Source organism: Nerophis lumbriciformis, linkage group LG08 (genome assembly GCF_033978685.3).
Source record: "Nerophis lumbriciformis linkage group LG08, RoL_Nlum_v2.1, whole genome shotgun sequence".
In the NCBI taxonomy this organism is placed as follows: domain Eukaryota; kingdom Metazoa; phylum Chordata; class Actinopteri; order Syngnathiformes; family Syngnathidae; genus Nerophis; species Nerophis lumbriciformis.
In genome coordinates, this window is record NC_084555.2 from 3,775,001 (window position 1) to 3,786,094 (window position 11,094).

At 40.4% G+C, this 11,094-nt stretch overlaps 1 protein-coding gene across 2 annotated transcripts; it reads left to right on the forward strand.

The window, feature by feature from the left end:
• Nucleotides 1–1,440: 1,440 nt before the first annotated feature.
• On the forward strand, nucleotides 1,441–9,635 carry ypel5 (yippee-like 5). 2 transcript variants are annotated; one of them, XM_061968150.2, is made up of 3 exons: nucleotides 1,441–1,615; nucleotides 4,051–4,196; nucleotides 8,669–9,635. In XM_061968150.2, the coding sequence occupies exons 2-3, from the start codon at nucleotides 4,056–4,058 to the stop codon at nucleotides 8,891–8,893; spliced, it is 366 nt and encodes a 121-aa protein (XP_061824134.1). In that variant the 5' UTR covers nucleotides 1,441–1,615; nucleotides 4,051–4,055; the 3' UTR covers nucleotides 8,894–9,635. The 2 variants fall into 2 exon arrangements, with proteins under 2 accessions (XP_061824134.1, XP_072769730.1); XM_072913629.1 differs by having other exon boundaries at nucleotides 1,448–1,582.
• Nucleotides 9,636–11,094: the final 1,459 nt, after the last annotated feature.

Genomic DNA, 11,094 nt, shown 5'->3' on the forward strand with positions numbered 1-11,094 from the left:
TTTCACTCCGTTCCACCAATAAAATGCAGTCACTAGTGACGTTTGACTCCGTTCCACCAATCAGATGCAGTCACTGGTGACATTGGACCAATCAAACAGAGCCAGGCGGTCACATGACCTGACTTAAACAAGTTGAAAAACTTATTGGGGTGTTACCATTTAGTGGTCATTTGTACGGAATATGTACTGTACTGTGCAATCTACTAATACAAGTTTCAATCAATCAATCAAAAGTGTGAAGGAAAAAAGACACTTTTTTATTTCAAACGTACATCCCGTCACAAGCCTAAAGACTGACTGCACAGTTCCTGTCTTCACAATAAAAGTGCCCCTCCATCGCGCCTGCGCTTTCAAAATAAGAGTCTCCGAAAGCCAGCGCAAACAAGCTAGCAAGCTACGGAATTTGCCGCCAATGTATTTCTTGTAAAGTGTGTGAAAACGAATATGGAAGCTGGACAAATAAGATACCAAAAATCAACCACTTTCATGTGGTATTAGACAGAAAGGAGGAACTTTTTTTCTCCTGCATTTGAAAACGTGGACGTTAAGCACTGCTGTCTGATTACAATCAATGCAAGTCATCAGAATCAGGTAATACACCAACTTATATTCTTGTCAACATGAAAGAAAGGAATCTATATGTGTTAAACATGCATGTATATTCATTAAAACACCTTTAACATGTAAACAAAAACGGCAAAATAAATAAATATAAATGATATACTGTATATATCAATGTATGTGTATATATATGTATATATATATATATATATATATATATATATATATATATATATATATATATATATATATATATATATATATATATATATATATGATATGTGTGTGTATGTTACTCATCAGTTACTCAGTACTTGAGTAGTTTTTTCACAACATACTTTTTACTTTTACTCAAGTAAATATTTGGGTGACTACTCATTACTTTTACTTGAGTAATAAATCTCTAAAGTAACAGTACTCTTACTTGAGTACAATTTCTGGCTACTAGCTCTACCCACCTCTGGAAATAACCAACATTATTCCTTAAATATAATACCCAAATAGCATGTAAGACAATAACTGACATATTAAAATCAGGAATAGTATCCCTACATAACACACTAATTACTAAACAAACACATTGAACAGAAAACAAGCAACACGTTCAAGTTTAATAGGTGTCCGTGTAGATGCCTGACGACAAACATGGTGTTTATCGTAGCATTACAAGCAACAACATGTATTATGCTTATTTATTATGTACTCCTTAATATAATGTTATTTTTGTGTTTGCTAAATAATACACATATAATATTACTGTAAAAAACAGCCGGTATATTTATTTTTGCTCGATGCTGCCTCCATGTGCCGTCTGAGCATAGCACAGCCGCTGACGTCATAGTGCGTCCGCCTGCCTACGTCATCACCGGATGTTGACAGAGGGTCACTTGACAGGAACAGCTGGACGGGAACAACAAAGCATTTCGGTTTTACAGCAGAATGTCCCGTCTGTAAACAACAACAACAACCCCTGACGTCGCTACTCGACGGACGTGTAGACCTTCACATCACGCCGGCCAAGGTTTCGAGAAGTCGACGACCTGAAAAAAAAAAAGTAGTCAAAAGACGTCTTTTTTCTATCAGTCTGTGCTGTTTTCCGGCTTGTTGTCGATGCTAGCTAAGTGGCTAACGTGGCGTTAGCTTCGTACAATCTGCTGATTCTGATATTCATAACCGATTAATGTTTTGTTTGTTCGCTTTGTGAAACAGTTGGACGCTATTCAACACAATCTTGGAGTAAAATATTCAGTATTAAAAAAATATAAAACTGCAGTTAACTCAAAAAGGCTGTTGATTATGCAGGTTAAATGTGTATCTTTATTACGAAAGCTTATTGTTATACACTGATTATGTATCTGAATATGTGGCGCGTTTGTTGTGTGTCATCACATTATGCTGACGATTTAATTGAATACAACTTATGAGCAAGGTTGCAGTTTGTTAAAACTCATTGTGTAAAAAGTCGGTGTGATTAAAAAAAAAAACGGTGTAAAAAAAATTCAGCATATAAAAAAATCAGTGCAGAAATATTCATTGTTGCAAGACTCCATCCATCAATCCATTTTCCTCCGCTTATCCGAGGTCGGGTCACGGGGGCAGCAGCCTAAGCAGAGAAGCCCAGACTTCCCTCTCCCCACACTGCAAAAACTTAAATCTAAGTAAGATTAAATATCTCAAATAAGGGTGATATTTGCTTATTTTCTGACTGATAAAATAATTATTCTCACTCAGCAGATTTTATGTTAGTGTTTTACTTGTTTTAAAGGTTTTGGTCCTAAATTATCTCAGTAAGATATTACAGCTTGTTGCTGAGATTTTATGACCTATATTGAGTAAAACATGCTTGAAACTAGAATATCAACTGATGCAAAGCTGTGCCATCAACACTCACAAGTATAAAACTACTTTTTTAAAGTAAAAATTTCAAACATGATGCCGAGCGCATATCATTATGTCAAGATAATGGCACTAGCTTTTACTTAATTTAAGAATATTTTTCAACATATAGAGCAAAAAGGTCTGTCTTTTTTTTTTCTACCAAGAAAAGTGCACTTGTTATTAGTGAGAATATACTTATTTTAAGGTATTTTTGGGTTCATTGAGGTTAGCTAATTTTACTTGTTTTGGAAAGTCTTGACAAGCCGAATTTTCTTGTTCTACTAGCAGATAATTTTGCTTAGTTCAAGTAAAATACCCCTAATTTATTATTATTTTTTTCTTGTTTTTGAACACTGACTTTTTGCAGTGCAGCCACTTCGTCCAGCTCCTCCCGGGGGTTCCCAGGCCAGCTGAGAGACATAGTCTTCCCAACGTGTCCTGGGTCTTCCCCGTGGCCTCCTACCGGTCGGACGTGCCCTAAACACCTCCCCTGGGAGGCGTTCGGGTGGCATCCTGACCAGATGCCCCAACCGCCTCATCTGGCTCCTCTCGATGTGGAGAAGCAGCGGATTTACTTTAAGCTCCTCCCGGATGACAGAGCTCCTCACCATATCTTTAAGGGAGAGCCCCGCCACCCGGCGGAGGAAACTCATTTCGGCCACTTGTACCCGTGATCTTGTCCTTTCGGTCATAACCCAAAGCTCATGACCATAGGTGAGGATGGGAACGTAGATCGACCGGTAAATTGAGAGCTTTGCCTTCCGGCTCAGCTCCTTCTTCACCACAACGGATCGATACAGCGTCCGCATTACTGAAGACGCCGCACCGATCCGCCTGTCGATCCCACGATTCGCTCTTCCCTCACTCCTGAACAAGACTCCGAGGTACTTGAACTCCTCCACATGGGGCAAGATCTCTAACTCAAGACTCACTTATGGTAAATTAAGACTGAAGCAATCAATTTTGTCTCAGAACCAGCCAATGAAGTGATTCAGTCTTATTTTAGCAGAAGTGGGTCTATATAAATCAACGAATATTTTTGCACTGAATTTTTCTGCACCATATTTTTTACACTGAATATTTCAGCACCATTTTTTACACTGAAATTTTATACACTGAATTCAATTAAATTGTCAGCATAATTGTATTTAAAAAAAAAATCCCTTCACAAAATTCAAATTAAGTTTCCCAAAAAAGCTTTTGTATATATGTTATAGACATAATATAATGTATTTGTATATATATTTTTCTGTACACATATTATGTATATATTCGTATATACGTTAGATTTTTTATCGCTATATTAGTCTATTTATACCTGCATTGTCCTTTCCATCCTTACACTTTCCATCATTGTAACTGAGCTACTGTGTTGAACAATTTCCCTTGTTGCTCATTAAAGTTTGTCTAAGTCTAAGTCTAATAAAGACACACATTGACTGCCATAGTTTATCATCTGAATGACTTTGCCTTAAAAAGACGATGAAGGCAAAACATTTTTTTTTTGTCTTTAAACGTGGTAGGAATCTCTTGTAAGATTTGGTTTTGATTCATGTTAAAGTACTTAATGGTCCATTTGAACAACAAAAGTCATTGTGATTGTTTGTGCAGTCAACATGGGGCGCATCTTCCTGGACCACATCGGTGGAACGCGCCTGTTCTCCTGTGCCAACTGTGACACCATCCTGACGAACCGCTCCGAGCTCATTTCCACGCGGTTCACGGGCGCCACGGGTAGAGCTTTCCTCTTTAACAAGGTACTGTCCTCACAAGACACTTTATTAGCTACACCCGCACTGCCCTTATGGGACTCAGGACATGTTTGCGTTTTCTGTACATTCATTTATTCATGGCAACCTATCATATACACGTGGAGTAGATTTTAGGGATTGACCGATTATCGGCGCCAATATTTGGCATTTTGACCTATATCGGTATTGGCCTCAATACTCAGTGGCCTAGTGGTTAGTGTGTCCGCCCTGAGATCGGTAGGCTGTGAGTTCAAACGCCGAGTCATACCAAAGACTATAAAAAAATGGGACCCATTACCTCCCTGCTTGGCACTCAGCATCAAGGGTTGGAATTGGGGGTTAAGTCATCAAAAATGATTCCCGGGCGCGGCACCGCTGCTGCCCACTGCTCCCCTCACCTCCCAGGGGGTGAACAAGGGTGATGGGTCAAATGCAGAGGACAAATTTCACCACACCTAGTGTGTGTGTGAGACAATCATTGGTACTTTAACTTTAACTTTTAATTATCAGTATCTGCCTTTTTGTTCACAACGACAACATAACTACAGCAGCAGATACAATATATACACATAGGATACCAGTATTTACTATTTAGAAAAACAAATAATGAGGTAAGTAGATAGTAATAACCACAGCTCTTTGCTAAGTTCTCTCTTTGCTGGAGCCCAATTTTTTGAAAACTAATTTAAGAATAAAAAAATACTCTTGTTTTTCATCAAGTATCCCCAAAAATGTTTTGATATCTGAAAGGGCATTTATTTGAGTTCTTGTGAGAATTTTCTTCGGTCTGCTCAGCTGCATTCATTGTGGCATACTTGCCAACCTTGAGACCTTCGAATTCGGGAGATAGGATGGGGCGGGGGCGAGCTTTTCTTGATGAAATGAAATTCTTTTTTCCAATCATTTTGGAACTTGCAAGCGTATTTCTTCTTCTTGCTCGTCGTCGCCATGTCTCTTCTTCGTTCTTCTGCTTCGTCTCCTTCTTGTGTGTGCAGTTGTGCACTGAGCTCCAAAAGCCGTAGATGTTATTGTGGCGTCCCGGAAGAGTTAGTGCTGCAAGGGATTCTGGGTATTTGTTCTGTTGTGTTTATGTTGTTTTACGGTACGGATGTTCTCCCGAAATGTGTTTGTCATTCTTGTTTGGTGTAGGTTGACAGTGTGGCGCCTATTTGTAACAGTGTTAAAGTTGTTTATATTATATATATATATATATATATTTGTACTTTTTAGAGGCGGTATAGTACCGAATATGATTCATTAGTATCGCGGTACTATACTAATACCGGTACACCGTACAACCCTAATTTGGCGTGATGTCAAGGTTCGTAAACTGAAAAGATCGCAAATAAAAGCGTTCGCAGATAGAGGTTCCACTTTTTTTAGTTTTAAAATTTTTTGTTAGGACTTTGTTTTGTTTTTTTACCCACTATTTGCAAATGCGGTGGCTTTTGAAGTTGTGGGTTTCAATGACATAAGCTTACAACTTCACAGACTGTATAGCGTTTAAATAAAAAAAAAAAGCTCCAAAAGCCGTAGATATTATTGTGGCGTCCCGAAAGAGTTAGTGCTGCAAGGGATTCTGGGTATTTGTTCTGTTGTGTTTATGTTGTTTTACGGTACGGATGTTCTCCCGAAATGTGTTTGTCATTCTTGTTTGGTGTGGGTTGACAGTGTGGCGCCTATTTGTAACAGTGGTAAAGTTGTTTATATTATATATATATATATTTGTACTTTTTAGAGGCGGTATAGTACCGAATATGATTCATTAGTATCGCGGTACTATACTAATACCGGTACACCGTACAACCCTAATTTGGCGTGATGTCAAGGTTCGTAAACTGAAAAGATCGCAAATAAAAGCGTTCGCAGATAGAGGTTCCACTTTTTTTAGTTTTAAAATTTTTTGTTAGGACTTTGTTTTGTTTTTTTACACACTATTTGCAAATGCGGTGGCTTTTGAAGTTGTGGGTTTCAATGACATAAGCTTACAACTTCACAGACTGTATAGCGTTTAAATTAAAAAAAAAAAGAAGCAAGCTTCGCTACACAATCTATAATCCTTTTTTGACTATCCGTCAGTTAGATTGTGATAACTCTCTGATCATTTTGTTTTTCTTTTAGCGACCGGGCTAGCCTTGAATGACATCACTCATGGTAGCACTTTAGCTCACTATTGTGGCACTTCTCAGACCCTTAAAGCGGTTGACAAAATTGTCTATTAACTGTACAAGTGATTTTTTAAATTGTTATTTCAACATTCCTAACCGCCTATAAAACTAAAATGAGAAAATACTTAGGAGGCATCGTGCCTTGTTACATTCAAACCTGTCATAAAAGTGTAAAAATAAGTCAAGTATCGGCAAATTAAAAAACAAATGAACGACTCACCAGGAGCTCTGTTAATGATTACTGAGTGTGCCTGGGAGGTGAGTCTTGTTTCCACACAGGAGCAAAGTGCGTATTATCGCCACCTGCAGGCTCGGACCGGAACAATATGAGACACAATCCATCCATCCATTTTTTACCGCTTGTCCCGTTCGGAGTCGCGGGGGTGCTGGAGCCTATCTCAGCTGCATTCGGGCGGAAGGCGGGGTACACCCTGGACAAGTCGCCACCTCATCGCAGGGCCAACACAGATAGACAGACAACATTCACACTCACATTCACACACTAGGGCCAATTTAGTGTTTCAGCATATACATTGTGTATACCCTTACGCACCTTTTAAAGGGGAACATTATCACAATTTCAGAAGGGTTAAAACCATTAAAAATCAGTTCCCAGTGGCTTATTTTATTTTTCAAAGTTTTTTTCAAAATTTTACCCCATCCATCCATCCATCCATTTTCTACCGCTTATTCCCTTTGGGGTGGGGGGGGGGGGGGGGGCGCTGGAGCCTATCTCAGCTACAATCGGGCGGAAGGCGGGGTACACCCTGGACAAGTCGCCACCTCATCGCAGGGCCAACACAGATAGACAGACAACATTCACACTCACATCCACACACTAGGGCCAATTTTAGTGTTGCCAATCAACTTATCCCCAGGTGCATGTCTTTGGAAGTGGGAGGAAGCCGGAGTACCCGGAGGGAACCCACGCAGTCACGGGGAGGACATGCAAACTCCACACAGAAAGATCCCGAGCCCGGGATTGAACCCAAGACTACTCAGGACCTTCGTATTGTGAGGCAGATGCACTAACCCCTCTGCCACCGTGAAAATTTTACCCATCACGCAATATCCCTAGAAAAAGCTTCAAAGTGCCTGATTTTAACCATCGTTATATACACCCGTCCATTTTCCTGTGACGTCACACAGTGATGCCAACACAAACAAACATGGCGGAAAGAACAGCAAGCTATAGCGACATTAGCTCAGATTCAGACTCGGATTTCAGCGGCTTAAGCGATTCAACAGATTACGCATGTATTGAAACGGATGGTTGTAGTGTGGAGGCAGGTAGCGAAAACGAAATTGAAGAAGAAACTGAAGCTATTGAGCCATATCGGTTCGAACCGTATGCAAGCGAAACCGACGAAAACGACACAACAGCCAGCGACACGGGAGAAAGCGAGGACGAATTTGGCGATCGCCTTCTAACCAACGATCGGTATGTGTTTGTTTGGCATTAAAGGAAACTAACAACTATGAACTAGGTTTACAGCATATGAAATACATTTGGCAACAACATGCACTTTGAGAGTGCAGACAGCCCAATTTTCATCAATTAATATATTCTGTAGACATACCCTCATCCGCTCTTTTTTCCTGAAAGCTGATCAGTCCAGTTTTGGAGTTGATGTCAGCAGGCCAGGGAAGCTAAGGTCGATATTCTTCTCTTGATCATCTTCGGTGGCATAAGGGACGGTGTGAGCCAAGACATCCAGGGGGTTTAGCTCGCTCGTCTGCGGGAACAAACTGCCGTGCTACCGAGGTCCTTTGTCCCTGAATTGCTCACACACTCCGGCAGATTCAATGGGGGTCTGGCGTCAGATTTCTTTGACTTTATCGTTGGAAATGCATCTGCTTTGAGTGTCGCAGGATATCCACACATTCTTGCCATCTCTGTCGTAGCATAGCTTTCGTCGGTAAAGTGTGCGGAACAAACGTCCAATTTCTTGCCACTTTCGCATCTTTGGGCCACTGGTGCAACTTGAATCCGTCCCTGTTCGTGTTGTTACACCCTCCGACAACACACCGACGAGGCATGATGTCTCCAAGGTACGGAAAACAGTCGAAAAAACGGAAAATAACAGAGCTGATTTGACTCGGTGTTTGAGAAAATGGCAGATTGCTTCCCGATGTGACGTCATCGCTCCGAGAGCGAATAATAGAAAGGCGTTTAATTCGCCAAAATTCACCCATTTAGAGTTCGGAAATCGGTTAAAAAAATATATGGTCCTTTTTCTACAACATCAAGGTATATATTGACGCTTACATAGGTCTGGTGATAATGTTCCCCTTTAATTGTGCGCGCAGGTGGTCAACCTGCAGTACAGCGAGGTCCAGGACCGTGTGATGCTGACCGGCAGACACATGGTGAGAGACGTCAGCTGCAAGAACTGCAACAGCAAGCTGGGCTGGATCTACGAGTTCGCCACCGAGGACAGCCAGCGCTACAAGGAGGGCCGCGTCATCCTGGAGAGGGCGCTGGTCCGCGAGAGCGAGGGCTTCGAGGAGCACGTTCCCTCCGACAACTCGTGAGCTTACCTCCACATGACCGCTCCCGCCGTCGGCAGACTTAGTGACGTTATTGCTAAAAGTACTCCCTGGTTCGCACAACTTATACCCCAACCTAGGACACAAATACGAGGACATTTCACAAAAGTCTTTAGTCAACTATGGTGGACAATTCTTTGAATTAGTCATGATAGCATCTGCTAGGCACAATAAATTTGTAGATTTATTATTTAATTGCTCATATTGTACTGAGCAGACAAATCTATGGCTATTGTCACACTTTTCCTCTTTGGCCATTATTGGTATCCATCTGTTAGGGCGTCACAATAAAGCCAGAGAAAAACTAAAGCGCTTTATACTGAGTTCTAAAGTGACTCGACTTTTGAGGCATTCCCCCCTGCTTCCTCCTCTCCCTGTACATTTTGGTATAGAACTACAAATTGTACGCTTCCTACACGCATTTCACTTGAAGAAACATGAAATGTCCGTTAATGAATGGCAGGGTACTTGATATGAAATTTTCCGTAAACATATTCTGAGCTGCTTCCTGCTCCGTTACTGGTAAAAAAAATATGACAGCGACAATCCAATCACGTCAACACCTTCCCTCGTGATACGCAACATATTATATCCCATTTTCATCTACTATTTTTCCATAGCATTTCTGCTCGAAAGGATTCTTCATTCGTTGCTCCAAGCAACGTTTGTAAGTTTTACAATATAACTAAAACAATCCATACTTAATAAACAGTCCATTTGTGATGTCTGTCGGAGTGCTGTCATGCATATTTGTACGTGCTATCGTAATGTAATCAAGCTGGCGTCGTTAGCATTAGCTAATATGCTAACACGTTTACAAGTGTCTCTGTTGGTATTGTTAACTTACCGTATTTTTCGGAGTATAAGTCGCACCGGCCGAAAATGCATAATAAAGAAGGAAAAAACATATATAAGTCGCATTTTTTGGGGGAAATTTATTTGATAAAACCCAACACCAAGAATAGACATTTGAAAGGCAATTTAAAATAAATAAAGAATAGTGAACAACAGGCTAATTTATATTGGATTAGCATGAGCAATTTTACATGACAATTTTAAGACCTCCAAATTTGTTAATGAAAACTACAAGTTGTTACAATCAAACAGGTGCTGTGTAATAAGCACAATACAGTACAAACACTTTTTAGGGCGCAACGTAACACATTCAGCTTAATGGAAAAAGCTACTTCATAGTTAGACAACATACCATAGATAGCCTGTGGAGTACTGCCATCTAATGTCTTGGAAGTGCAATCGGTTGGTAGAGTGGCCGTGCCAGCAACTTGAGGGTTCCAGGTTCAATACCCTCTTCCGCCATCCTAGTCACTGCCGTTGTGTCCTTGGGCAAGACACTTTACCCACACTGGTTTAAATGTACCGTATTTTTTGGAATATAAGTCGCCCTGGAGTATAAGTCGCACCGGCCGAAAATGCATAATAAAGAAGGAAAAAAAACATATATAAGTCGCACTGGAGTATAAGTTGCATTTTTTGTCGAAATGTATTTGATAAAACCCAACACCAAGAATAGACATTTGAAAGGCAATTTAAAATAAATAAAGAATAGTGAACAACAGGCTGAATAAGTGTACGTTATATGACACATAAATAACCAACTGAGAACGTGCCTGGTATGTTAACGTAACATATTATGGTAAGAGTCATTCAAATAACTATAACATATAGAACATGCTATACGTTTACCAAACAATCTGTCACTCCTAATCGCTAAATCCCATGAAATCTTATACGTCTGGTCTCTTACGTGAATGAGCTAAATAATATTATTTGATATTTTACGGTAATGTGTTAATAATTTCACACATAAGTCGCTCCCGAGTATAAGTCGCACCCCCGGCCAAACTATGAAAAAAAATGCGACTTATAGTCGGAAAAATACGGTACATTGGAATTCTTTTTGTATTGTTTCAGTATCGTAAATTGAGTTATTGAGTCTGTTTAAAGTTAAAGTTAAAGTACAAATGATTGTCACACACACACTAGGTGTGGTGAAATTTGTCCTCTGCATTTGACCCATCCCCGTGTTCACCCCCCTGGGAGGTGAGGGGAGCAGTGGGCAGCAGCGGTGGCCGCGCCCGGGAATCATTTTTTGGTGATTTAACCCCCAATTCCAACCCTTGATGCTGAGTGCCATTGGAAAACTAGCTTCCGCAGCTAGTGGGTCC

Coding starts and splice junctions, on each gene's coding strand:
- ypel5 (XM_061968150.2), top strand. CDS start 4,056: ATGGGGCGCATCTTCCTGGACCACATCGGTGGAACGCGCCTGTTCTCC. Junction 4,197..8,668: donor GAGCTTTCCTCTTTAACAAG/GTACTGTCCTCA, acceptor TTGTGCGCGCAG/GTGGTCAACCTGCAGTACAG.